The sequence below is a fragment of the Ochotona curzoniae genome, unplaced genomic scaffold (assembly GCF_017591425.1).
Source record: "Ochotona curzoniae isolate NIBS_2020 unplaced genomic scaffold, NIBS_Ocur_1.0 contig_1014, whole genome shotgun sequence".
In the NCBI taxonomy this organism is placed as follows: domain Eukaryota; kingdom Metazoa; phylum Chordata; class Mammalia; order Lagomorpha; family Ochotonidae; genus Ochotona; species Ochotona curzoniae.
Window position 1 is genome coordinate 50,372,460 of NW_024464920.1, and position 27,803 is coordinate 50,400,262.

The 27,803-nt window shown below is 60.1% G+C and overlaps 2 protein-coding genes across 6 annotated transcripts in view; both read left to right on the top strand.

The window, feature by feature from the left end:
* Window positions 1-11,964, top strand: part of PARVB (parvin beta) — a 48,342-nt gene extending 36,378 nt beyond the window's left edge. For all 4 annotated transcript variants that reach the window (XM_040987296.1, XM_040987304.1, XM_040987287.1 and 1 more), the window contains exons 9-13: window positions 3,972-4,033; window positions 5,516-5,584; window positions 7,384-7,485; window positions 10,841-10,913; window positions 11,563-11,964. In XM_040987296.1, coding sequence (XP_040843230.1) covers window positions 3,972-4,033; window positions 5,516-5,584; window positions 7,384-7,485; window positions 10,841-10,913; window positions 11,563-11,639 — 383 coding nt within the window. In that variant the 3' untranslated portion in view covers window positions 11,640-11,964. The remainder of the gene's footprint in view (window positions 1-3,971; window positions 4,034-5,515; window positions 5,585-7,383; window positions 7,486-10,840; window positions 10,914-11,562) is intronic.
* A 4,576-nt stretch (window positions 11,965-16,540) lies between these two features.
* PARVG (parvin gamma) lies at window positions 16,541-27,430 on the top strand. 2 transcript variants are annotated; one of them, XM_040987330.1, is made up of 13 exons: window positions 16,541-16,656; window positions 17,697-17,792; window positions 18,179-18,243; window positions 19,078-19,180; window positions 19,596-19,736; window positions 20,603-20,718; window positions 21,478-21,533; window positions 23,015-23,037; window positions 23,550-23,608; window positions 23,727-23,795; window positions 25,417-25,518; window positions 26,316-26,388; window positions 26,678-27,430. In XM_040987330.1, the coding sequence occupies exons 2-13, from the start codon at window positions 17,714-17,716 to the stop codon at window positions 26,779-26,781; spliced, it is 990 nt and encodes a 329-aa protein (XP_040843264.1). In that variant the 5' UTR covers window positions 16,541-16,656; window positions 17,697-17,713; the 3' UTR covers window positions 26,782-27,430. The 2 variants fall into 2 exon arrangements, with proteins under 2 accessions (XP_040843264.1, XP_040843253.1); XM_040987319.1 differs by lacking the exons at window positions 16,541-16,656; window positions 17,697-17,792 and adding an exon at window positions 17,839-18,015.
* Window positions 27,431-27,803: the final 373 nt, after the last annotated feature.

Sequence of the window (27,803 nt, forward strand, 5' to 3'; positions counted from 1 at the left end):
CAGGTGGTCAATGTGGGGGCAGGGGCCTCCAGGAGGGGCTCACTGGAATCCTGGAGGACATGCCCAGAACCACTTCCCTTCCCATCCTGCGTGAGGGGCCAGATGGGGGCTCAGAGAAAGGCAGGGGGGCCTGTCTGCCAGGATGCAGGTGGAGGCAGGAGGGGCTCTGGCCCTGGGGGACCCTGCTGCCTCACTGCTCCATCGCTCTGCCCTGACGCAGCTGTCCCTGGCAGTGTGTGCAGGGAATCCCCAGGGGTGTGCTCGGCCTGCCGTCGCTTCGCATTTGGCGGCTACCACCAAAGTTGGGGGGCTGTTGAGGACAACCCCCCCAACCCAGTTCCTATAGCCCACCTTATCAGCATGCTGCTTCCAAACCTTGGCTCTCCAGTGCCACACTCCCGCCTGTCGGGGGTGGGGGCGTCTCCACACCTGTCGGGGTTTCTGTCCGAAGCCCTTATCATCCCAGGTGGGGAAAGGGCTGCCTGTTGTTTCCCAGGTGGCAGCTGGGGACCCTGAGCAGGTGTGGTGGGAGAGGGACCTGCAGGTGTCTGTAATGTTGCCATGAAGGTCATGTGTTGTCACGCGTGCCACACGTCAGTGGACAGGCTTGTTGGAGGAGGCTGAGCGATTAGAGACCCAGGTGCGCAGGGTGGGAGTCCCTGGGTCAGAGCCAGGTGCCCTTGTGGCGGTGTTGCTGCCGGCACCCTGGAGCCCTCCCTGCGGGCGGCTGTTAGCTGTGAAGCCCTGCAGCTTCTGCTGATGCCAGCTCCTGGTTCCCCCTGGGGGGCAGCCACACACCTAGCCTGGCTGCCTGTCACAGTGCTCAGCTCCGGCGTGCTCCACAGCCCCTCTGCCCTGCAGAGCCCCCTAGGGTGCAGCCACCTATTCTAGAAGGTTCTACTGCTGGGATAGAATTGTGAAAGCCCTGGTGACAGTGTGCTCCTCAGGGTGCCCCCACTCCCAGTCCCCTCTGCCTGAGATGCTGTCCCCTGGAGTAGCCCAGGGCTCACTCCCTCGGCCCTTCTTGGGGACACTGCTTGGTCTGGCCTTGCCGCCCACCTGACTGGCTCATCTCTAATTTGTCACACACAGTGCTTGTTGGGCCCTGCCTGGCATCACTGGCATCAGAGCCCTGTGTGCTGGCAGACTGTGGTGTAACCCTGTAACCCTGTCCTCACACCCCTCACTCTTACCCTGAACTGGAGGTGTCCTGGGGGCTGTAGCCACAGCTGCAGCTCCCAAACGTTCCAGGGGCTTCCCGAAGGCTGGCCAGGCAGGGCCTGGCCTACACTGCCCACTGTAACCCCTGAGTGCTCTGAACCTGCAAGGAGGGGGCTCCACTGACCCTCCTGGCTGGCCTGGTGGAGCTGGGAGCACTGCTGTTACCAGGCTGGGAGCCGGGAGCAGTCTGGTCTCCATGGCAACGGACCAGCGGCTGCTGTATCTTGTTTCCGCCTGCTGGCAGGCTTCCGGGAGCCCCTTCCTAGGATGAGGTGGTGAGGATGGGGATGGATCCCCCTCTCTCCACACGTCTCCCAGTCTCCCCGCAACCCCGTCACTACCCTGTGTACGTCTCCAGGCACCCCATCCTCACCCCGGGCACCAAGTTCAAGTGGGCTGGGCACAACACGAGGGGGGTGAGCAGTCCCATTTCCACTGCCAGCTGAGCCCAGAGAGAGTACAGGTAGCTCTCCGTCACCACCCCCTGGAGAAGAGATACAGTCCCAGAACTTTTGGACAAAAGCTTCTAATGCCAGAAGCCAAGGTGGCTGCGCACGGACCCAGCTCAGGCCCGTGACCTAACTGGGCTGGGCTTGGCTCCTCTGAGGCATTCCTGCTCTCAAGTGCAGGGCTGTGTCTTGCTTGTCCCAGAGCCTAGGAGGGAGAGGTGTGGGGGCAGGGCAGTCAGGGCCCAGGATGTACAACCAGTGAGCTTGGCCTGGGTTTTACTTCTCAGCCCAACAATGAGGAGGGGAAAGAAAGAGCCTCCGGTCTTGCAGTCGAGATTTGAACCCTGATGTGTATTTGTTCCCGAGGCCTGGTGCACCCCAGGGGTGCGTCAAAGCTAGCCCGCACCCCTCCCAGCCACGTGGTGTGTGACATAGCTCCAGGGTCTGGGCACAGGTGAGCAGGGGCTGGTGAGGGAGTTGTGTCTGCCGCCTCCCCTGTGGCTGACTCTGCCAGCCCAGCGGTGGCCCAGCTAAATATACCCCACTGACGTCAGGCCCCGCACTGCTCCTGGGGCCTGCCTCGGGTGCGTTCAAAGTTTGCATCTCGCTTTGTCAAGATCGAGCTTGGCTTCCTGGCCCCGGAGCCAACCATCTTCCTGACTGTGATCAGGCTGAGATAGTTATAAAAATACCGCGCAGCTGCTGGGACAGAAAAGCCGCTGGTGGTGGCGGTGGCTGGAAGGCGGTACCCCGAGGAAGTTCCGCTCCCCCTTGCACGTGCGTGTGCATTGAGGAGTCACACATGCCTATGCTCTTGGGGCCTCCTTCCGCTGTGCCTCCCCCACTCCCACCTCCATCCCATAGACCCCCGGCTGGGCTGAGGGTGTGGGCTACCTCCTTCAATGCACCATTCTTTGAGGGCCTTAGGGGGTGCTGGGGTGCATACTTCCTCGCCGAGGCCTGGCTGGCTGGCTTCCCTGTTGGGGCTTCTGCAACCACCCCACACCTGCTCTTCTCCATCCCTGCCCTTGGGCAACCTAGGTCCCAGAGGCAGGTGCCAGCCTCATCTCCACCCAGGCCCCCAGCTCCCTCTGGCAGCTCAGGCTTGTCCCCTGAGGCCTTGTCCTCCTGGCTCCTTAAATCTTGAGGCAGATGTCAGGGTGCCCGAGTCCTTTCTGGATGTCCCCCGCCTCCCCAGGAACCTCGCCTGCTGCTGTTGAGTCCAGCCAGGCTGCAGCCATCTCGCGCCATAGCCTTCAGGTGGCCCCCCTGCCAGGCACCTGTCCCTAGCCAGCCCCTCCGTGGCTGCAGAGGGGAGAGGGAGAAAGCTCGGTGAATTTGGAGGGTCTGGTTGGGCTTGAGTGATGGCTGAATGGGATAGGCTCACGTGGGAGAAGAAACGTGGAGAGACGTCAGCTGTCTGTTGCTGGTGAAGTCCCATAGCACACTGGAGGGCAGTTCTGGAGTGGAGTCCCCAGTCCCTGCTGGGCTCCAGCTGCCGCGCCCCTCGGTCCTCACTGCCCTGGCAGTTGGAGATGGCGGGGGCAGGGAGCTAACGCGCCATGAGGAGGTGTGGCTGGGGAGGGGCACAGTGAGCAGGAAGGGGCAGAGGGGGAGCCATGGAGAACAGCAGGTGCAGAGCCCTGAGGTGGGCAGGGCCCACCCCGGGAGTGATGGAGCAGCAGCTGTGAGGCCAGTGAGTGGGATGGAGTCCTGGGGGCGAGTGCCGTGAATCTGCCACCTCCACGGGCTCCCAGGAGAGGAGACCTGGGGCTGTGGGGATGGCATCAAGAGAAGCAACCCAGTTTGCACTTTCAAGGACTGCTGGGGAGAGTGGGTGGAGGGGCAGAGGTGGGCAGAAGCCATGGGCTGCAGCCAGGGGAGGCCACGGTAGTCGATCACAGATGAGACACCTGCTAGAGACAAGTGTGGAGGAAGAGCTGGGGCCTCTTCGAACCCCAGGGTCCAAGGGCGGCTCCTGGCTCCCCTGGGTGGCATGTGGAGGAAGGGAGAACTGGGGCCCCTTTGAGTCCCAGGGCCCAAGGGCGGCTCCTGGCTTGCTTTGGAGCAGGCGGTTTGCTGTGCAGACTTTATTGGCTGTGGATCCATCTGCCCGGCTTTGCCAGGAGGTAGTGACAGCTTCAGCGCTGGCAGGAGTTGGGAGGATCCTGGGCAGGCGTGGGTACTGAGGCTGAACATCCCCACCGGGATCAGGTCTGGCAGGCAGCATCGGGCACTCGCCTGGGGATTAGGGCCACGCTGGGTGCCTGCTTCAACCCCTGTCCTTGCATGTCCTGGCAGAACGCGACGCCTTTGACACACTCTTCGACCATGCCCCTGATAAGCTCAGCTTTGTGAAAAAGGTGAGGTCCCCTCTGCTTCCAGCATTTACTACAATGCCAGTGCCTGTTGGGAGGAGGGTGGGGAGATGTTTGCCACACAGATTGACATCTAATTACAGTCAGATGTAACTACAGTGCATGCAATGAGCACCTTTAACCCAACTTCTAAACTCCAGCTATCTTCCAACCCGCCTGCTCTCCTGAGCCAGCTGCACGGGTGGGCCACTGTGTCCGGGCCTCTTTTCCTTAGTGGTCCATCCACCTACTGCCCGTCTCCAGCATCATTCAGGGCCTGCCCGGTTAACGGGCTGCCCAAGGGCTGGGTGAATTTGGAGTCCCAGGGGCCAGCAAGCATCACCAGGCTGCCAGCCAGTCAGTTGGATGTAAAACTCCACCATGCATCTGGGCCCAGGGAAGGGTCAGCTGCTGGCATCTGCTTAGATGGCTGCTTCTGCGACAAGTGTGGGACAGCTGTGCCTCCTTCCTCCTTGTGACATCCACAGAGGCATCGCCCTTGCTGTCCAGGCAGTGTCTCCAGATTGGTGGTCAGTGTAGGACTTGTCAGAGCTTTCCTGGGCTGACCTGAGGGGCAGTTCTGTTTGTTCCTGATGAGGTTTCCTTGCTGCTGGTCCTGGGTACCCCACCCTTGGTCCAGGCTCAGCTGGCACTGGCTCCCGGGAGGCCCTCATGGAAGCTGCTGGAGCCAGGCCCTCTTGGCATCCCTGGGCCCCGTCCTCTCCCCTCCCTTTGGCCACACCTGGCCTCAGAACTGAGACAGAATCAGTCTAGTAGATGTGTCCAGTCCAGGTCCCCCAACTTAATAACCTGCAACTCATCATAACCCTGCCCCAGCCTCTGCTTCCCTGTCCCCGGGGTGCCGTGGCGGGGTGTGGCAGGGCTGTGCACTTTGCTTTCCGTTTAGCAGCAGAGCTGGCGTCTGCGTTGTGGGCAGCTGGGCCGCTGGCAGTGGCCTGACAGCTTCTTGCTCCCAGTCAGCCCTGTAGAGCTGCCATGCTGTGCTTGTGGAAGGCCAGGCTCTCCTAGTCCACTCACCTCCAGCCCTGCAGACCCTATAGGGTTCATAAATGCACCCGTGGCTGGGTGCCAGCTGCCGCCTCCCGGCAAGCCGTGGCCAGCCCACACACAGGCTATCTGGCGCTTGCTGGCGGCCCCTCCACGGAGCCCTCTGTGCTTGCACACACCTCCACGTGCAGGTTTCCTGGGTATGTGCACATGTAGGTTGTGTGGCTGTCCAGGCTGGGGCAGCCTTCCTGCCTTCCTGTCTCGTGCAGCCTGAGCTGTTCGGTGGATCTGGGCTCCTTCCAGGAGCTGTTTTCTCTGCTGGAAGGGCTGCGGGCAGGGGTGGGGAGCACAGGTGTGTGCCTGGGCACCAAGCACTGTCCTGTGAACACAGCGTGTTGGGGTTGGGCCCTGCACCTCTGTTTCTGTGGATACAGGAGGTATGGGCGTGGCCACTGATGCATCCCGTCTGTACCCCAACAGTCTCTCATCGACTTTGTGAACAAGCACCTCAACAAGCTCAACTTGGAGGTGACGGAGCTGGAGACCCAGGTAGGCGGCGTGGCGGGCGGGAGTAGCCGGGCTCAGCCCCACACTGGTTCAGCTGCTTCCCAGTCCCTGCCACAGGAACACCCGACTCCGGGCACCACGATTGTGGAGTGTCTGTTGGCGTGGAGGCCGCAAGGCGGAGCTCCTGGCTGGGCCAGTTAGGCGCCTCGGGCTGGGAGGCCAGCCTGGCCTGGGGCCCAGCAGCCGTCTTGAGCGTCCCTGTGCAGACACCCACCTGTGTCTTTGCCACCTTCTTCTTTGGCCTTCACCCATTGTGTGAACACAGCCATGGAGGAACAAACTGGTCTGCTGCCTCACCAGTGCTGTCTGCCTTTTTACAAATCATGCCCATGGGGGTGAAGGCTCACGGACCTTTGTTCCGGAATGTTCTATCTTAGCTGGCATCCTAGAAAATACTCAACGGACATCCCTCCAGGGAATATGTGCTAGAAGTCTGTAAAATACTCCCATCCAAAGCTCAGAGAGTGTCACAGAAATATGTTTTCAAGTCCTCTGTGAGCTTTAAGGACAAAAGATAATTTTCCTGGGATTAGCTGGGTGCTGGAATGTTCAGCCGCCCTCATGCCCTGTGGATTCATCCTAAACCTCTGGGTGATTGCCTGGGACTTCCATTCTTTCCTTTAGCTCTCCCTCATTTGCTTTTCTAATTAAAAAAGTAATTCAGGCTCATCATAGACACGTCTGAAAAGGCAGATAAGCAAGGCCCATAAAACCAAGTCGGAAATCCTGTCCCAGGAGGCGGCGGTGTGGGGGTGGGATGTGGTGTGGGGGTGGGATGCGCGGGCCCGTTGTGGGCAGCGGTGTGGGTGGGGTCCGTCTTGGGGCCGGACGCCGTGTGTCTAATGCAGCCATCCACACCGTGTCATGCCAGGCATGAATGGTACGTAGCCATTGACGGAATGCCGATTCTGCTGTTTGGCAAGTGAGAGACGCAGGAGGCGGCTCGGGGCAGGTTGAAAGAGGAAGCTGAGTGCTGCCAGCAGCTGGAGCCACGGCTCCCAGACCCTGCTGGTGCTCACGGGCCGCACTGTCCACCTCCCGTGGGGCGTGGTGTTCCAGGCCTCTCTCCTGTTCTCTGTTGCCATAAGCCAGCAGCACACACGAACCTTCGGATTATTTATAAATTTATAATCGCACTTCTCCATGGCGAGGAGGCTCCTGTCCACGCCTGTCTCCTGGGGGTGAATGTGTGGAAGTGAATCCTGTGAGCATGAAGGCCGTGTCCTCCAGGACTGCCCAGGTGCCACCTGCTCCTGCCGGCGGCCGCCGGTCACCTCCTAGAGGGCCCGTGTGTCAGCCTTTCCGGCCAGAGCCACTCAGAGGGGTCCATGCTGGAACCTTCCTCTGTCTGTGACCAGTAGCTTCATTTTCTTTTTTGGTGGTCACACTGTGTGAGCCATGCCCACTGCCCTATGTCACAGCACTGGGAAGGCTACCTGGCAGGGCTGCCACCTCGTGCCCATAGGCTCGTGTGTCGCTCTGCTGTTGGCAGCCTCCCCTCTGCACCCCGGGCAGTTGGATGGGAGGCTGTGTGCCTCGGATGGCTGTCTGGGCCCATGGAGGGGGCAGCTCTCCTGTTCCAAACTTGCCACCCTCCTGCCTTCAGCTCCTCTGGGTCCATGCCTCCAGCACCTGCACCCTGTCCTGGCCTACTCGGGAAGGGCTGGGCCCTGCTCTGTGTGCGGGAGGGGGGCTGAGTTCTATCCTGAGTCCGAGAGCCCCAGGCAGAGCTGGCTGGACACCCAGATGGGACCCCTGGAAACAGTACTGTGTCTGTGCAGTTTGCAGATGGCGTGTACCTGGTGCTGCTCATGGGCCTCCTGGAGGGCTACTTCGTTCCCCTGCACAACTTTTACCTGACGCCGGACAGCTTTGACCAGAAGGTATGTACAGGAGCCCAGACTCACTGGGGCCCCGCAGCGTGCAAGGGCCCCCTGCCAGCTGCCTTCACACCCTGGCATGGCCGCCAGGAAGTGCGACATTGGCGGCTGTGGCAGGTGAAGCATGTGAAGCACAGGGTTGATGCTGCGCCCTCCTCGGGGCCCGTGTGCTTTTGCGTGAGCATGGTCAGGTGTGCCCTGCCGGCCCCGTGTCCCTCCCCTCTGCTGTCCCTGCAGCGTCGGCAGCTTCCTGCCATGGCCCTGGTGCTGAGGTCTCTGTTCCCCTCTCTAACAGGAGGAACGGAGTACATTTGTGATTGTATACAGTTGTCCCAGCGTCCTCGGAGGCTGCATATGATTGTGCCAAGGTCCCGGGAGCTAATTTTGAGATCTGTGTAGGTCCCCAAGTCCTTCTGCCAGAGGAGGGAGGAAGTGTGCCCCCCTCCCATCTGTTTTAACTGTTTCGTGAAGGAATCTTTATCACCGTCTTGTGTTAAATCAACCTGCAGCAGTGTTAGGTGTTTGTGGGTGTGTGTGCCACGCATGTCATACCGTGTGCCCCCCATTGGCCTGGGGCGACGCGCTATGCCCGGCCCGAGGGAATGACACAGTTGTCCGCCCGCGTGCAGTGCAGATGCTGCTGTTTTTCTAAACGCTTCCTGTCCTTGAGACTTTGAATCCACACCCACGTACTTGCCCCACGTCGGCACCTATACTACAAGCCCACGTGCACGCTCCACACGCATACACTCCTCCCCACACACACTCACACCCACACCCTCGCACTGTCACACCACCAGATAATACACACGTCATGAGTGCATTCACTCATAAGGAAAATAGGATTTCATGGATCCGGCGTTTAGGTCTGGGGTGGTCCATGCCTCCACGTCACTGTCGTTGCCCCTGTGAGGGCGGAAAAGCTCAGCTCCTGTGGCCTGCACTGCTCGGGCCTCGCGGGTTTCTGTGCTTGGTCTTCCCAAAGCCCCAGACCCACAAGTCAGGCAGGCAGACAATGCAGGCTGGCGGCCACTGAGCCAGGAACAGCCACCCTCACCTGCAAGTCTTTAATCTGCCTGCTGGCTCCTGGCACTAGGCAGTCTGTTGCAGCCAAATGGTGCACCCATCTCACCTGCCAAGATGCAACGGGACAGATTAGAGAGGTCTTAGCACACAGCAGCCCATACTGAGACAGGGAGAGGCGATGCAAGCAGAAGGCAGGGGGTGTGCCAAGCGGGAGCCTGTGGCCGTGTGGGAGCCTGAGCAGGGTCTGGGAGGAGACGGCTCATGTGCCCAGGCTCGGTGTGCCTGTCTGCAGGAGCCCCCTCTGACCTGAGGCTGGCGGGGGACTCCCGTACGGGCCCGCCAATGGCTGGCTGGCATCTCTTCCACACAGGGTGGCTGTCCTTGTCTTCACCGAGCCAGCCCATTTCTGGGGATTCCACCCAGGAGTGGCTTGGCCCTGGGGGCTGGCTGGGGTGCTCACCTTGGGATCCTGGCTGGGCCCCTCTGCCCCCAGCCCCTGCATGCCCCTCTTTACTCCCCAAGGGGTGACAGCCACAGTGTTGGGTACTAGCATGTTCTCTGTAAGCCTAAGGACTTGGTAACGCATCTCCCGGGCAGGTACCTGGTCTCCTGCTGCCTGGGGCTGAGCCCCAGCAGGCTGCCTGTAGCTTTTGTGCATCCTGGATACCGCTTGCCTAGGGGACAACAGGCATGTGTGGCCGACAAAGCATGGGGACTCCGCTCTGGCCCTGGGGTGTGGGCAGCAGGCAGAAGAGGCCCAAACTGGGGAGCAAAGCCCCAGGGGGCAGTATAAGCTGTTCCCCCTCCCCTCCACCTCTGAGCGTAGCAATCAATGATTTCAGTTTTTAAAGATTACTTATTTTTATTAAAAAGGCAGATTTTACAGGGAGCAGGAGAGGCAGATATTCTATCCGCTGCTTCTCTCCCCTAGAACCCTCAATGGCTAAGGCTGGGCCAGGCTGAAGTCAGAAGCCAAGAGCTGCTTCTGGGTCTCCTCCCATAGGGGCAGGGCCCAGGCAGCTGGGCCATCCTCTGCTGCTTTCCCAGGTGCACTAGCAGGTTGCTGGGCTGGAAATGAAGCAGCCAGGACTTGTGGCATGCTGGCGTTGCACGCATGGGTCTCTGTGCTGCACCATGGTGCCAGCCCCTCCTGAGCTTTACGGCAGGAAAGCATCTTATCACGCCTCCTGGCCATGCTGGCAGCCTCCCTCTTGGTGGAGGGTCTGCCGCGTGTGAAAAGACTAGCCAGTCTTCCATCTCTCTGGTTTTTGTGGATCAAAAATGTCTGGGGGAAAATTGTGTCTGTTCTTGTCATTAGTCCTTAATGCTGCAGGCAATAGCCTGTTACTCCGACCTTGTATTTGTCCTTTTTTCTTTTTTTTTTTTTTAAAGAGTATGTATTTCTTTGAAAGAGTAACAGGGAGAGGAGGAACAAGAAGAGAGAAAGAGAGAGGGAGTGAGACAGAGAGAGAGATTCCACCTGCTGGTTTGCTTCCCAAGTGACCTTAAACAGTGAGGGCTGGACAAGGGCAAAGCCAGGAGCCCAGAGCTCCATCGGAGGCCCCATGTGGCTGCAGGGACCCACACCCCTGCGCCACGCTCTGCTGCTGTCCTGGGGCATCAGCAGGAAGCTGGGTGGAAGGGGAGAGGAGCTCAGTTCTGGGTGCTCTAGTATGGGATGTGGCCATCTCGGGTGGCATCTTGGCCCGCTGTGCCCCAGGCCTGGCGCCCCACTTCTGCCTTTCTCAACACTAGCGCCCTGGCCCTGCTCAGCCCAGTGCCCTGCTGTGGGGCACGGAACATGTTAGTCCTTTCATGCAACTAAGCTCTTCTCAGGTTAAAGAACAAGGAGTTGGTGGAGGGGGCTGTCGGGTACGGTGCCATGACGTTATAGCGATCCATGGGAACAGGGTTGTGAAGTTACAGTGGACTGGCAGACAACAAAATTTGAACCTGAAGGGCGCATGGATCTTAAGGAAGCCGGGATCTAAAACAGTACTGAGTCCAAAGGGGTGGGAGTTTTGGGGCCGACGTTCAAGTCGCTCCTCACAGTACCTGTGCCATGCAGGGCTGGGAGGGGACACGAGGCTTTGGGCTGAGTGCACTATCCCACGGGGCCTCCAACAGCCACAGGGAGGCTGCTCATCTTCCATCCTTGTCTTGCCTTTGCCACATTTCCAGGGCTCAATTCTGGGGCCCTGACACCCTGCTGGGCAGGTCCAGGTCTGGAAGGCACCATCCTTTCCAAACCTGTCCTTATCCCGGATTTTCCCAAGGGACGGGCGGGTGGGCCTGGGGCGGGGCCGGACTCTGCACTCCTCTCCCTTGGCAGGTGCACAATGTGTCATTTGCCTTTGAGCTGATGCTGGAAGGGGGGCTCGCGGAACCCAAGGCTCGCCCCGAAGGTAAATCCCCTGATCCTGACCTCCTAGGTAGCCCCCGGCTGCACTCCTAGCTGGACCCTGGCCACCCCAGCCACCTTCCTCCCAAGGTTCCTGTGAGGTCCATGTCCTCCAGTGCTGTCTGCTTATGTGTCCACCCCACTGCCATGCTCCACCCCAGACCAGAAACTGGATGGGGAGCAGGGCTCTGTCCCCCGTATGTCTGGTATTAGGAGCGGTGCCTGGTGCAGAAACTGCGGGGCAATGTCAGCAGAGTGGGTCCAGGCTGGGGCTCTCGAGGGCTGACCTGCCTCCTGGACCCTGGGGTTGCACTACAGGCGCCTGACTCTGGAAGGGCAAGCCCGGCACCTGTCCTGCGGTTGCCCCTGGCGCCTGCCCTTCCCCCTCCCCCTCTCCCAGCACTCACTGTAGAGCCCCGAGACCCATCCTGAAGCAAGTCGTAAGGGCCGGTGTGACTGCTCTGCCCTGCCTGGGGCTTCTCGCTGTAGATTGTATGTCTGAGCGTGGTGCTGCTCAGGGTGGCCTGGACGTGGTGGCCAGCAGTCCCCAGCTCTACTGTGGGCGTGGTAGCTGGAGACTGGAGTCGGGTGCTCCCTGGGGTCGGGGGCTCCCACCCCACTTCTTGTCCTGCTGACTTCTGTTTCCTCTGCAGATGTGGTCAACTTGGACCTCAAGTCCACCCTGAGGGTGCTGTACAACCTCTACAGCAAGTACAAGACCGCCCAGTGAGGGGCGGCAGGTGGCAGCCCCGGCCCCGCCCCTTCTGTTGGCTCCTCCCCTCCCTTCCAGGGACTCTGCGGTGGGCGGAGCCTTTGCCCGTGCAGGCTGCAGACCTGCCATGCTCCGCTTCCCCTGTCCCTGCTGAGATCAGAGAAGAACCGAAGCCCACCTCCACCTTGGCCACCGTGCGTCCACTTGGCCTGGAGGTGAGCTCCAGGAGTGGAGTGTGGACCCAGGACCCTGGGCCCACACAGCTCCCTGGGAGTCTCCTGGACGGGGCCCCCTTCGTGAGTGAGCGAGGCTTTTCCGTAATAAATGTTTTATGGTTTCAGAATTTGCACTGTGCAGTTCTGCGTGTGATGCCTATCCTTCACGGCCCTATTGCCTCCTGGGCCTGTGGTGTTGCTGCGCACACGTACACACACACACACACACACACACACACACACACACACCTGGGTCCGTGTCCAACTCCCGCCCTTTGGACGGTTTGCTTCGTTTCTCAGTGCAGCCACGGGGCTGGATCCAGACTTGGCTCCAGAGATGCGGCTGCAGGAGGTTCCAGCCAGAGCCCTCCCAGCTGCCCTCTGAAAGTGAGGGCACTGTGGTTATGTGGGGTCACAGGCCATAGACACCGTGGAGGAAGCCGGCAGGTCCCGGAGCCAGTGGGTGGGCTTGGGTCCTCTTGCCGGATCCCCTCCAACATCTGCCGGCTGGCTGCGTCCTGCTCCCTTCCCCTAAGACATGGCCATGCTCAGTGCCCTCCACCTGAATGACGTCATTCTAACCTTATGCAGTCTTGGGTTGGGGTCCTGAGGGTCATGACTGTGGCAAGGGGATTGACCAGGGAGGTTACCCAGTTCAGGCCACAGTGGGGGTGTCACGGCAGGATATGGGGCGCTCGGTTCCTGAGGGATGCCGGTCCCTGCTGCTTGCCCCTCGGATGGGCTGCGTGCTGCGGGGCGGCCGCTGGTCTCCAGGGTCTTGTACAGTCACAGTCCCTGCTCCAGCTCCTGCTGGGTCCCCGGGGCCTTCCCTGTCCTGCTGCAGCCCAGCACCATGCGGAGCACTGGTTGGTATGAACTTGCTTGCCCGCTTGGAAGTTTCAGAAAACAGTTTAATTTGCTCCTTTGGTCCTGCGTTGCCAGGCCGGGGATGGGTTCAGAATAGCCTTTTTGATGAAGGTGGCTTTGCCAGCAGGGGCGAGAAATAATTAAAATGGTATTACAGCGGCTCCTGTGGGAGGCTGTGACATTAAAGAGCAGCAGTGACAAAATGTCCAGGGCTCTGACAGCCTGTATGGCGCACACAGACGCGGCAAGCTGGAGCCAGTCCAGCCCGGGGGCTCTCCCTTGCCCAGGGTGGGTGGGCACGGGGGCGTGGGGCACAGCCTCTCGCAGATGTGGAAGGGAGGTGACGACTGCTCTGCCAAGGCATCCATCTTCTGGGAAGCCCCAGCCACCTGTGCTCACCCCACACACCTTCCCGTTTCATGGGGTGACGAGGACTGACCTGGTGGCTGGAACTGATATGTTGCTTGCCACCCTTTTAAACGTTCCTTGGGCCCCAGTGTGGCCGGAGGGCAGTTCAGGCCAGGATTGCCCCTTGCTGGCGGCAGCCTTGGGAAGGCAAAGGCGTCTCCATTCATTCTCTTCTTGCTAATGTTTTCAGTTCTTTTCATCTACCTGAAAAGCAGAGATACACACGCAGAATCTTCCATGTACTGGTTCATTCCCCAGAAGGCTGTCACAGCCAGGGCAGAGCCAGAAGCTCCACCTGGGTCTCCCTAGTGGAGGCAGGGCTCAAACAGGCCCTGATCAACTACTACCTTCTTAGGCCATTCACAGGAAGTGGGAGTGGAGTAGCTGGGACCTGAACCAGGGCCGTATGGAATACCAGTGTCACAGGTCTGACACGTTTCCAGGCTGTTGTTTCAGAAGGGGGCCTGGTGCTTAGGAACTGAGGGAAAGCCACGGGCCTGTGGGTGGTGTGAGCCCAGGGCCCGGGCCGTGTGTCCCAAGCCCCACTGCTGGTGTGTCTGCCTGCAGCCCTGCTGCCCCGTGTTATGCAAGCACCATGCCCAGGGCGCTCTGTGCCCTCATTGGATGCAACAAAGAGCTGTTTTATTTTTAAGCAACCGAATCCTTTTTTCCCCTGGTGCGCCAGTGTTTTATTGTCTTTTTAATTGCCCAAAGCCCCGCTCACTCTGGATTTCTGGATATTAAATAAAAGCCTCTGAAACCCCGGCCGGGCTTTGATGAGGCCGCCTGGCTGACAATGGGAAGCGGGCGTGTTCCGAGAGCACGTGTAAACCCAGCACGTTGTTGGCATCCTTTATGCCAACAAAGTACTTGCGAGCACAGGGCAGCTGTCTCTCGGCTGCTGTTTGTCTCTTGCACGGAGCGGTCGTTCTTGAGCTGGCCTAGTGGTCGGTGCTGCGTCTGCGTGCCACACAGCCCCGTTGGTCTGATGTGCCCAGTTGCTTCCAGATGGGAATGGGCCTGGGGGAGGGGAGACTACGGGGATGTGCGGCTGCAGATGGCGACTAATAAAGAACAGACCAGGGTAACTTCAAACAAGAACAGAACGCTGCTGGCGGCTGGGGGCATGGGCTGTGTTGGAGTGGTACTCAGGCTGGAGGGCGTCTCCAACTCAGGGTATGGAGTCAGAAAGTGACCCGTCTGGGGCAGGGGTGACCTGGGTGACCTGTGATGGTCCTGCTGGTAGCTGCCCTCCATTGTGGGTGGTGCTGCCCTTGCTGGCTGTTGGACAGTGGGTGGTTGGAGACTGGGTTGTCACAGCTTGGGGAACAGGTGAGCTCAGGCACGTGACAGGTGCTGGGCAGCATCCTGGTGAGCCCAGCACAGCTCCCCTACCTCAGCAGAGACCCCTGCATCCCCAAACCTCCAGTGTGCTGTGCTCAGGGGACTGACCTGGGGCCTCCTGTCTCGGCCAGAGCCTTCATGAGCAGGGCTTGTTGAGAGGATGTTACCTTAGATGCCCCTACTCGAAGCAGTGAGGGGGTCCAGGGACCCATCTCCTCTTGGGGCCTGTTCAGCATGTGCTTGCCCAGGCTCTGGTTAGTTCAGGCCTTGGGCAAGTGGCTAGGAGTGAGGTGGAGGAACTCCTGGGACCAGAGTGTCCAGGGTGGGGCAGAGAGTGGCTGTGGTGCATGGATGGGACAGGAGATACTGAGACATGCAGATGAGCAAGTCCCACCCTCAGGAGGTGGTAACAAGGAAGACATAGCCCAGGAGGTTGTGCCATGGGAGTCCTACCCCCAGGAGGTGGTGCCATGGGAGTCCCACCCCTAGGAGGTGGTGCCACGAGAGTCCCACCCCTAGGAGGTCATGCTATGGGAGTCTCATCCCCAGGAGGTTGTCCCATCCCCAGGAGGTGGAATCCCTGGGAAGAAGTGCAGGATACAGGTGCTGCAGGTTGGTGAGGACTGGCTTCTGGATCGTCTGGCCCTTGAGGAGATGGCTTGTGTCCTATTCAGTTGACAGCTGCTGTGAGCGAGGTGCTCTCAGGGAGTGTGCCTGCATCTGTCACCTCTCGGGGGACTAGGTCCCATCCCAATTTCTGGGAAACCAGGACATGACCTGGCCCAGATGTCATCTTATTCACATACAGCCTCAGCCACTAGGTTGTTCATAGGTCCATTTGTTTGAAAGGCAGGGTGTCAGGGTGGGGCAGCAGAGGGCACAGAGAGAGACCATTCATCCCACATGCTCACATCAGCCAAGGCTGGCTGGACCAAACCCTGGGGTGGGGGCTCTAGTTGATTCTCCATGGGAGTAACAGGGACCTAAATACTTGGGCTGGCATCTGTTGCCGCCTGGGGGTTAACCGGAAGCTGGATTGGCAGGGGAGCAGCACCTCTATTCCCTGTTGCCTCCACAAACTATCAGCCTCACTAGAGATGGCTTTCCCCGGAGCATGACCCCAACACGAGGAGGCCACACACTCATGTGGTGAGGACTGGTTGAGCACCTGCTGGGTGCCCAGTGCCCAGAAGATGCCAGAGGCCATGAGGACCTGGAGGGAGTGTGGGTGGGGCAAGCAGGGGGCTGTGGGCCTGGGTCTGGCAGCTGAGACAGAGCCACCTGGGCTAAGCATGTGTCAGCAAGCTCCTGGACAATGAGGCCGCCACCGGAGGCTCTGCTTAGGCTGGTGGGGAAGGTAGCTGTGGACATGGTCCTGCGTTGAGTTCTGCAGATGTGTTCATGAGGTGAGCGTGAGACATCATGCAGACCAGCAGGTGCTCGAAGGATGATGGGGACCTGAGGGTCTGAGACGCAGGGTGTCCACAGTCTGGGTAGTTTGAGCGGTAGAGGGACGCGTGGGGCAGGACCCTTGAAGGTACAATCTGCATTTTTGCTGCTGAAAAGTTAAGCATGAGGCCCCGGCGCTATCTTCTGGCATTTTCTTTGACATAATTCCAAATAGAGAAGGTTTGCAAGGACAGAGTTCCTGCTCACCTTGCCTTACTGTGCTTGCATTTCTCCCTACGCTTGGTCTCGCTCAGTACATGTGCAGTGATAATAATTTAATACACACATTTGTTGAAATGTACATGTGTTTTCTTTCCTGAATTGAAAAAAATTTTTTTAATTATTTATTTGAAAGAGTGACGCAGAGAGGCCGGGAGGGGCAGAACGTCCCTGTGAGCTGACCCTGGCCTGGGCCGGGTGGACCGCACCGCTCCGGCATAAGAGCTGCTGCTGTGGGGAATGACCAAGGTGCCGCGGACTGCCTGCCTGGGAGGTCAGCAGGGAGAGACAAGCAGTACATGTAGCCGCCCCGAGTCCTGTGCAGGAGCCCGGCCCCTGGCCTCCCACGGGCGTATGGGTGCAGGCAGGGAGGAGGAAGTGGCAGTCTCGGAGGCGACCTGGAGGAAGTGAGCAGCGGCCGCCGCCTCCCAGCCCCGCCACCAGGGAACCCGGAACCTGCCTGTCTGTGTCAGGAGCCCAGGCCGCCTGTCAGCCACCAAGACCTCCATCTCCCTGTGTGGGGAAGCAGCCAGGTGAGTCCCCCGGGCCCGGGGCCCTGGGCTGCCGGAACCTGCTGCCTGGCCGTGTGCTGGGTGCCGAAGGCCACAGCGAGGACCCAGATGGCACATGGAGAGGACACCGTGAGAGCTTAGCTGCTGGTGCACAGGGAGGGGGTGGAAGACCTGGAGACCCCGGGGTCCCTCCCTCCACCACTCAGAGGGGCTTGTGGATCTTTAGGGACCTTGGGGAGATCCACAAAGGGACGGGACTGGCCTAAGCCTCGTGGCCAGCGTGCGGAGTTGCTGCCTGAACCCAAGTCCTGAGGTCCAGGCGTGGCTCTGCGCTCTGCCCTGGCCTCAGCTGTCAAGCTGGTTCTCCATGTCCCCTGGGAGGCTTGGCAGGAGTGACCAGGGGCTGCGCGCTTCAGGGTGTCGGGGGGGGGGCTCCCAGAATCCTCCAGGAGGCTTGTCTGATGGCAGTGGCTCTGAAGGCCCCCTGCTTGGACCACCCCAGCTTCTCTGTATGAGCCCTGCAACCCAGGGGTCTGTCTATTTGGAAATGCAGGGGTGTGGCCAGGGCAGGAGAGGGAGGAAGGGGGAGGGTAGAGGGCCCTTGCCTGGGGAGGAAGTGGCCTCAGGGGACAGGAAGGAGGTCGCCTTCTGAATCTGCTTCCTTAGAGAGCATGATGAAGGCGATGGAGGGTCCTGGGGCCTCTGAAGTGCTGCCCATGGGTCAGAGACCGCCCCCCCCCAGGTTCCTTGCAGAGAGCCCACTCAGTGCCATGCCTGCACGGGGTTGGGGTGGGGTGAGGCTGGGCGGGCTTAGCCATGCGGGCCTTGGGCCAGCCTGAATCAGGCTTGGGGCCGGCTGGGTTCTGTCCCATGAGCTCACACTAAAGGGCTCTTCTCGGTCAGCCCCATTCAGGCTGCCCTGAGCCAGCCTGGGGTGCCCCAGGGCCCAGCCTGGGGGGTGTCCTGGGCCCTCCCACTCCCAATGCCTCCTGCCGCTCTTGGGCCTGCTGAGCACGGAATGGCTTCTCCAACGTGACATGTTTTGTCCTTGGACCCTCCAGGGCGGGTGAGCCAGAGGATGGAGTCAGAGTTCTGCCAGGGCCTGCAGCAGCTCCCCCAGGAGGTGCGGCCCCTCGTGGAGGGGAAGCTTCCACAAGGTGGGTGCCTCGACAGCCGGGGGCTGGGCAGGCGTGTGTGTGTGTGTGTGTGTGTGTGTGTGTACACCTGTGTGCAGAGCTGTCGGCCCCGAGGGTCAGGTGAAACCAACCAGCCCAGGTCCTGAGAGCCTGGACATAACGTTTGCCCTTCACCTCCCCGGTGACAACAGTGGACAGGGGTGGCAGATTAAGCACAGGCTGCCCAGACGGAGTTGAAGTTTAGGTAAACGGGGTGTCATTTTCAAGTTTCAAGGTGTGCTCAAGTATGCACTGGTGTCCCAAGGGGCCTGGTGCACAGACACGTGGGGCACAGCGTGGGTCGAGGCTGAGGCTTCCTGGGGTTGCTGGGGGAGTCCCCCACGATTCCATGCAAACTTTGCTTCCAGGGGAAAAGAAGAAATACCTGTCCCCCACAGCACGGAAGGAGCCCCGGTTTGAAGAGCTGCAGAAGGTACGACAGGGCCAGGAGCCAGGACTCCTCCAGGGAGGCCTCCTGGCTGACACTGCTGTCCAGCCCCAGAGGTCTGGCGGCTTATTTCCCATCCCATCCCTGCTCTCTCACTCCCTCCACCCACCTTTCCCATTGGAGCTAGCACACCTGGCACTGCTGTGCCCCAGGTCTGGGGTCCCTCTTGACACATCTGACAGGAATCTGAACTGCCTTCCGCAAGTCGACCCTGGGCACTCGGGCGCCAGGAACTGAGCTGGGTGGGTCTCAGGCAGCAGAGGGGAGGGGCAACGTGCAGTGAGTGTTGGAGTTCATTATGGCCATGGGAGCTCAGGGACCTCAGAAGGGCTCGGACGTCCCCTCCAAGTCAGGCTGCCCCTTTAGGGGCAGGACACAGGGGGGTGCCATCACCTTCCAGGGTAGCCCCCAGCAGAGCTGCAGGTGGTCAAGTGAGGGGCTGGGGCAGGACCCCAGCAGCTTGTGTGTCAGCCTCCGGGGCCATCACAGCCACATGGCCAGCTGGGTGCCCTGAACCTGCGGGAATGTGTCACGAACCGGGACGGGGCAGGTCCTGAGCCCGATGTGGGCAGCATTGGGCCTGCCCTGCCTCATTCCTGGGGTCCCTGCTTGGATGTCCATGGTGGTACACCCTGTGCACAGCAATGATGGCCCCATAGGGTGTCAGAGAAGGCCCCTAAGGGAGCCTGGAGGATCAGGGAGGCCTTTCCGGAGGTGGTGGCATCTGACCAGGCCTCTATGGATGGGTCGGGGGACAGGTGGGACAGAGTGGAGCGGGATGGAGCCAGGTGACCTCTGCTGGCTGTCTCGGGCTCACAGGTGCTGATGGAGTGGATCAACGGCACGCTCCTGCACGAGCACGTCGTGGCCCGCAGCCTGGAGGAGGACTTGTTCGATGGCCTCATCTTACACCACCTCTTCCGTAAGCCACATTGCTCCCGGTGGGGGCGGAGACACGGCTGTAGGTCTCTGCCCCTCCAGCCCCCACAGCTGGCGAGCATTTATCGAGTGCCTGCTGTTTACAGGCACTGGAGAGCACAGAATCTCCTGTCTCTGCTCTGAGTTGAGAACACAGAGGCGGGGGACTTGCGTCCTAGGCCTTACCCACCAAGTGACCATGGCTGTATGGGGATCCAAGGGGGCAGGGCAGGTCAAGGGCACAGGGGCTGGGAGGCAGCTCCGAGGGTGGCCACTTGCTCATATCGTGGCGGGTTGGGGGCTCGGGGCACTAGGGCTGAGGAGCTGGCCAGCAACAGTCCCTGCTAGGGCACTCCCCCGCCAGGATCCCCTCACAGCTGTCTTCTCCAGGCCCCCTCAGCTGCCCCTCCTGCCCACAGAGAAGCTGGCAGCACTCAGGCTGGAGGTGGAGGAGATGGCTTTGACCTCCACGAGCCAGCGGCGCAAGCTGGCAGTGGTGCTGGACGCCGTGAACCGCAGCCTGCAGGTGGAGGAGCAGCAGGTGCCGTGGAGCGTGGAGGGTACGTCTCGCACACGCACACACATATATGTACGTGCACCTTGCCTCCTCCACCTGCCCACTTGCTCCGTCTCACTGGGGCTTGATGCAAGCGACTCCCTCTCGAGTCAGCCGATTTCCGTGCTGCCAAGAGCAGCCATGAAGCCAGGAGCATGGCCAGGGAGCAGCCAGCCCAGTGCTCCTCTGTGCTCTGTGGGGGATGGGGCTGCTGTGGCCCCCACAGCCCCTGCCTCCTCCCTGACGGTCTGGCACTGAGAGCAGGACCCCCTCTGGGTTCCCAACACCAAGGTCCGGCATCCCCTGCCCACCGGGCTCAGGATCGTGTCTGCAGCACCTGCTTGTGAAGTGATGCGTTTGCAGGGCTCCTGGGTGCCCCGCCCACTTGCTAACAGGCGGAGGCAGGTTTCCCATCCCTGGCTCCTGTATCTCCCAAAACTGAAGATGAGAGAGCCGAGGTTGCGGGACGTAGAGGAGCTTCCTTCCAGCCAGTCAGAGGGAAGGGACGGTTTCCCAGGGTGACCCAGGTGTGTTGCACTCCAGACCCTTGCCACTGCATTTTACAATGCAGCCAGTCGGTCGGTGGCTGACGGTGCGTAGGGTTGACCCTGTGTTCAATTGTGGGCAGCTTAGTGATGGCTCTGTGACATGCCTCTGCTTCCGGGAGTGTGAGGGGCGCTGAACCTCCGCTGTCCAAAGTCCCACCTGCTGTGTCTGGGACTGGGAGCCCCAGGCCAGGTGCCACTGTCTTTGGGTTCAGGATTCTTGGGGTCTCCAGGCCCCTGGAGGAGCCCCTGGGTTTTCAAGGGAGGTCGTGCTGATGAGGAGGGGGAGCTCTCGGCTCTGATCTGTGCCCCTCTGCCCTCCCAGCCATCTTCAACAAGGACCTGCTGGCCACCTTGCACCTGCTCGTGGCCCTGGCCAAGCGCTTCCAGCCTGACCTGCCTCTCCCGGCCGACGTGCAGGTGGAAGTCATCATCATTGAGGTGACTGTCCACTCCGAGGAATTCCTGTTGGCTCCAGACTTCCACACCCTGCCCTGGGGGAGCTGCCTGCAGCAGAGGCTGACCCAGGAGGGGTGGGCTCCAGGGACCTGAGAGATACACCCATCCTCCTCCCCTGTCCCGAGATGGCATGGGGCACTGGCCCAGCAGAGACCCAAGAAGGTCATTGGCTGGCCATTTCCATCCGGCTAAGCAAGTGATAGCTGCCGGGTGAACTCTGAGGCGATGGCTGGGAGGTCTCACTGGCCGCTGGGAGCCTTCCCTGTCCGGGGGTATTGTCCCTCATCAGCTTAGTCCACAGCCATGGTACCACCTGGGTCCCTTCCTCCAGGAAGCCTGCTCAAATTTCTCCCACCATGGGGCATGCTGTGGTAGTCTGAGGGCTCTGTCCCCAGGCCGACTGCACACCATAAACAGGGGACCTCATATGCCCATTCCCAGGACACCAACCCCCAGCTCCCTGTGGCGCAGAGGTTAACCTTTGTCCTGCCGTAATGATAAACCCAGCCCTGACAGTCACTCCCACAGGTTCCCAGCCCCCTGGTTTACCATTCTGGGCTGGGAGGCTTTCTGATTTTGTTTATGTATCTTCCTTAAGTCCCACCCACCCACCCACCCACAGTCCTGACCCCTGGAACTGCACGCTGCCCAAGAGGGGGTTGGGCTGGGTTAACTGGAGGGGTGGGGTTCAGGCCCTGAGGCCACAGGGGTTGCTCAGCCTCCTCCTGGCTTCCCTCTCAGAGCACCAAGAGTGGCCTGAAGTCGGAGAAGGTGGTGGAACAGCTCACGGAACCCCGGTAAGGCAGCAACAGGGCCGGGATGCCTGGGGTCACCCACGGGGCAGCTCTGACCCCTCAGTCCAGCCACAGCTCACTCACTGTTCCCTCTTGCCTGCCCCCCCCCCATCCTGGGGTAAGACCCCGAGTTTCTGAAGCGGAGTCTGCCCAGTGAGTCAGAATGGTGCTTGGTCTATGAGGTCTTGCAGGGGCCTGCCTGGCCGGGCACAGCCACACCTGCTGACGGCCACGGCTTTCGCCTAGAGCAGCTGCCCCTGCTTGTGCCCATAGCTGCCCGGGTTGGTCCTAGGTCGAGGAGGTGACTTGCTTGAGACATGCGGTTCTCTTGCAGTCTGACATTACTGAAGGCCTAGTACCCACAGGGCAGTGGGCTGCAGGCTTCCGCCCTGATCCAGGTACAGAGAGGGCAGCAGCGTGCCCAGGGCCACAGAGCTGGGTGGGCACAAGCAGGGCCCTGACCTGGAGCTAGGCAGGGGTCACCTGGAGGGGACACAGGCCTTAGACTGTGAAGGAGCCACCCCTTGCTCCCACCACACCCATTGCATACCATCATCAAGGTCCCAGCTTGTTTCTGCCCCCTCCGAGCAGGTCTGCACTGGCCAGCCCCAGCGCCCCTCTCCGGCTGCTCCTTCACGTTCCCTCCCTGGCCCTGCCTGCAGAGTCAGGCGGCATCTCTGCTCCTTGGCCCCAGGTCCCGGCCATCCTGTGTCCTGCAGCGGACCAGTCATGCACGTGTACACACACACACACACACACACACACACACACACGCGCGTGCGCGTGCGCGTCTTCAAGCCTCCATGTCTGCCTCTGCTGACAGGCCAAGTACTACATCCTGTGGAAGGTTTTGGGGTTTCGTACAGGCGTCCAAGGCTGGGGCCTGGTGTTTCCCAGAGCAAGCAGAGCAAGAGCCATTGTGCACAGGGGTCCTGGAAGCGGTGCCCAGGTAGCCTAGCTGTCCGCCATTCCACCCTGGAGGGCCAAGGTCATGGGCACAGGGCCTGTTCTGGGACTCCAAGATGTCACTTCTCTTGGGCTAGGCAGGTTGAAAGTGTAGGCGCAAAAGCAAAGAGAAAAACATCCCAAAGCGAAAACTGAGTGAAGGCAGCGAGACCAGAGAGAGAGAGAGAGAGAGAGAGAGAGAGAGAGAGAGAGAAGCAGTGGGCAGTGTCTCAGCTGAGTGTCTGGGACCAACACAGAGACCCCTGGGTGTCCCCCTTGCAGGGAAGGGGGCATTGTGTCCCAGCATGGTGCATGCCTCCCCCTGCCCACCAGCCCCTCACCAACATGCCAGGCCAGGAGATCTCGGGGACCTGGCCCCGGCCTCGGCTTGGTGTCCTCGGGGTCCCCGCCAGTGTCTGTCAGCAGAGCTGCTCGGGTTTCTGGTGACATCACCAGTGTCCTGTCTTGTGGCAGCGCGAGGTCCAGCGGCGGCAGGGGGACAGGCTGCTTTAACCATGTCGTCTCTGCTTTCCCTGCAGAGCAGACGGGAATGAGCCCACTGGTGAGTACAGCCCCACGGAGGACTGGGCCCAGCTCTGGCGTGGCAACGGAGGCGCATGCGGTGTCCCCTGTTGCACTGCACTGTGGGCCCCCGGCCCCAGCCTCCTTTGCACCCTTGTCCATCCTCTGTCTCTGGCTGCGGGGTGGGACACTTCCTCTCAAGGCAGGCCCTCGCACCTGCACTAGCTCCCACGAGCCCTTGGGTGGAGCAGGGGTCTGAGCGGGCATAGGGCAGACCTGAAGAGGATGTCCACTGTAAAGGGATGGCCACCCCGAGGCCCTCCGGGGTGGCCAGCTGCAGTGCACGGCTGTGTCGCCTGCTATCCAACAGGTGCATCTCAGCAGATCCAGCCTGGGCCCCCGGGAGGTGCCGCCATCCCAGGCCACACAGCTAGGGGAGCAGGAAACTCCCTCTGGGCCAGTTGTTCTGAGAACTTTTTGTGGGCAAAAATGCCCTGGTTGGCACCCGGGTAATAGCCTAGTAATGAGCTGCTGGCGGCTGTGGGTCTGCAGGGGACGCCTTTCATGAATTATTCAAGCTGGCGCCTGAGAAAGTGAAGGCTGTGAGCGAGGTGAGATCAAAGCTCCCAGCCTGGGCTCCGCCCACCTGTTCCCTCCCTGGGTCCCTGGGTGCTGGCCCTGTGCTTGCTGTGTGCCACATGCGGGGTCCTTATTCTCCCTTGGGGGCAGGCCATCCTGACCTTCGTCAACCAGAAGCTGGAGAAACTGGGCCTGTCTGTGCAGAACCTGGACTCCCAGGTAGGAACCCAGCAGAGGGGGTCTCCCCAGGGAGTCCCAGGGAGGGAAGGACCTCAGGGGCAGCAAGGAAGGAGGGTGCCCTGTGTGGTGGGAGGAGCGCCAACTCTTGGACACTTGGCATCTCTCCTCACCCAATGGGAGTCCCAGGGGCTAGTGACTGGAGCCCATGTGGCAGCGTGGGCGTGCTTGTTGGCCTGTGCCGTGGGCTGCCTGAGGTTTGCACCGCGTGCTGTGGTCGGCACCGACATAGCTCACTCCGAGTGAATGACAGTGGTCCTCAGGCCACCAGGACTCTGCTGTGTGATGGATGGGTGGAGGTCTCCCCCAAGCCCGGGATTGATGGCTTATGAGGGTATTAGCCAGGGCTTGCACTCTCCTGACACCCTCTGCGCTCCGTGGCTGAGACAAAGCACCATGCCCGAGTTGCCTTACCATGACTGCCTGCTGGGGGCCTGCTACCACCCATTTTCCAAATGCCAACACTGAGGCCCTGAGAGAGACTAATTAATGTACACAAGGTTGTGCAGTGGTTAAATGCTGTGCCTGGGGTTTGAACCCAGGCAGCTGGGGCCAGGATTTGTGCTCAAAGCCCCATGTCCCAGGGGAGTGATCACATGGAAGCTTGTGTGTGGCATATTCTGGCTACATGGTGGGATGGGGAGCAGCGGCCCCGGAAGCCAGCTGGGCTCTTAGGTGTCTGTGCTGCCTCCCCAGGGCTCCAAGGCCACTGCACTTGTGTTGGCTGTGTGACCTGGGCCAGTTCCTGGGCTCCTGTGCTTCCGGTTCCTTGTCCTGTAAAAATGGTATAAGGACCCCGGCCTCGTGGGATGCAGGGTGCATACAGGGTGGCCGGGACATGACCCAGCTCGCCGAGGGACGCAGGGGGGTGACAGATACGTGGCTTTCATATCTGTGCTGTGGCTGAAGCGGGGTTTTGAATGCCTCATTTTTTTCCTGCACCCCGGTCAGCGGGGCTCCTGGGGGAGGGGCTGGTTGCACACAGCGCTGGCATTCAGGAGGAGCGAGCGTCCCTGGATTCTCATCCTCTTACCGGGACGTTTCAGCAGAAAGGATTAGTCCAAATTAATCACATTGAAACGGACTTACTAGCAGGAAATTCCGTTAGGGGACTAAGGGGTGGGTCCCCTCCAGGATCCCGTCTTGGGTTTTGCATCTTTGAAGAGATTTTAAGGGATTATATTAGCATAGGACATGCTGGTGGCGGGCGGACAGGGATGGCACCTTTATCTATGAGTGCAGAAAGAACAGACAGAAATATTAATGCAGCTGAAGCAGCCCAGACCGCCGTTCTCGGCCCTTCCCTGGTGGAACAACCATACATGGAGCTGCTTGTGCTGGGTCTTGCGTCGTTCAGAAAGTGCTGTGAGGAGCTCTATATTGAGCACTATGAGCCAGACAGCCCTAACTGGTGGGCACTTGCTGTTTGCAACAGCCCTGTAAGGGCAAGGATGCTGTCTCCGCTGCCCAGGAAGGACCCCAGCTCAGAGGTCGGGTGGCTTCCTCAGGCCCCACAGCCAGCAGAGGGCAAAGCTGGAGCTGCTTGTCACTGAGCTGCTTGTCCCCGTCCCCAACCAGAGCCTGCAGCTCCTTGCCCTCCCAGTTTGCAGATGGAGTCATCTTACTCTTATTAATTGGACAACTGGAAGGCTTCTTCCTGCACTTGAAGGAATTCTACCTCACCCCCAGCTCTCCTGCGGAAATGGTCAGTTTCTCGAAGCTTTCTTGGGTGGCTTCACAGAGCTGAGTGGTTGGCACAGCCTTTGTTCAGTCACTTCCAGGTCAAGGGTGTCAGGGAGGGGAAGTCTCCTGGTCTAAATGCCTGTCCATCCATCCGTCTACTTATTTGCCTGTGCATACATGCATCCATTTATTCATCAACCTATTCACCTATGCACAATCTCTCCTTCCACACAGCCACCTATCCACACACCTATCCACCCATCCATCCCTCCACCCATCCACCCATCATTCATCCATCCATCCATCCACCCATCCACTCATCCATCCACCCATCATTCATCCATCCATCCATCCACCCATCCATCCACCCATCCACCCATCCATCCATCCGTCCATCCATCCTCCCATTCATCCACCCATCCATCCACCCATCCATCCACCCATCCATCCATCCGTCCATCCATCCTCCCATTCATCCACCCATCATCCTTCTATCCACCCATCCTTCCATTCACCCATCCACTCATCCATCCACCCACCCATCCTTCCATCCACCCACCCATCCATCCATCTACCCACCCATCCATCCATCCACCCACCCATCATTCATCCATCCATCCAGCCAGCCATCTAGCCATCCATCTGTCCATCCACACATCCATCCATTTACCTGCTGTGTGGCACCTGCTCAGGGAGTGAGCTCCCCATCTCTGGGGACTGTAAAGAGACCTGGATAGCCACTTCTGTGGAGCAAGGATTGAGGTCTGGGCCATGGACTGGGCACCGCTCACTGGCCTGTGTGTGGCCTTGTCATTCCAGCTACATAATGTCACACTGGCCCTGGAGCTGCTGAAGGACCACGGCCTCCTCCACCACCCTATTAACCCAGAAGGTGAGAGCTCGGTGGGCAGGTGGGTGCCATGGGTCCCCAGGTGGCCTGTTCTGTGAGTGGTGGAGACCGTGGGGAATGGAGGAGGCTGGCCATCCAGAGAAGCCAGACCTTGCAGACTCCTTTGTGCTGGGTGCACTCCTGAGGGTACAGGGAGGCAGCATCAAGTGATGGGCAGTGGCTGCAGGCCCGCTGGGACCCAGTGCTCTGGCTGGTTGTGAGTCCCGCCTCCCGGAGAACCCCTGGTTCTCCCACAAGGGGATGGGTGCTCACCTGCCCCACCGGTCCACAGCCATCGTCAACAAGGACGCCAAGAGCACACTGCGCCTGCTCTACTACCTATTTCGCAAGCACAAGCTGGACGTGGACCAGGTGCCCCATGGAACCCCGAATTAACTGTCACTGCTGGCCCCTCTCCCCAACCCTAGGACCCAGCTGCAGGGCCGCAGGCATCCCACGCTGTCCGCACAGATTTGGGCCTACTCGGCAAGGGGTCTGCTTCCAGGCAGCCACTGCCTTGCTCTGTTTATCTTAGCACAGGCATTGTGGGAGGACACTGGGCTTGGGTTAGTGTCCTGGGAGGGTCCCAGCTGGGTGCAGAGGGGAGCTGAGCCCTGATGCTGTACCTTGCCCACACTGGTGTACATGAGGGATCCTGGAAGGCATGGACCCTGTGGTGGCTGATGTCCCTCGTGGGGACCAGGACCCAGGGCCTAGGCAGCCCAGTCATTGGGCATTTGGACAAAACTCGGAAGAAGCAGTCTCTGGGGCCTGGAGGAGGGGTTCAGGTGATCTGTTCCCAGGGAGCAGCCACACCCTTCCTGGGGTCACCTGGCATCTTCCACAAAGAAGGCTTTCTGTGATTCAACTATGGGGTCTGACACAGGTACAGCCTTGTCACCACCACAGAGCAGTCCTCCAGCCCCAAGGCCTGCATGCCCTGTGCTGCCCAGCCACCCTGCTGCAGCCCTGCCCGGGCACCCCAGGCTGCCTGCTGTCTGCCTTGTGCCTGCATGGGCATTTCCTATAAACCTTTTCCCAGGAAGCAGCTTCTGGTCTGGTTTCTTTCACTTAGCACAACACTGTTTGCATGCATGGTTTCTTGCATCCAAACCATCCCTTTGTATCACCAAGCAGAGCAAGGCAGGTGGACGCTGTATCACTGAGCACAGCACCTCAGGGGATCACTATAATCACACTGCAGGGAGCTGATCAGCAAGCTGCAAGAGTGGACGCTGTATCACTGAGCACAGCACCACAGGGGATCACTATAATACTGAGCACAGCACCGCAGGTGGACGCTGTATCACTGAGCACAGTACCACAGGGATCACTATAATACTGAGCACAGCACTGCAGGTGGAGGCTGTCTCCTTATTCATTGGTCAACTCTCCCCCCACCTCATCTCCTATCCTCG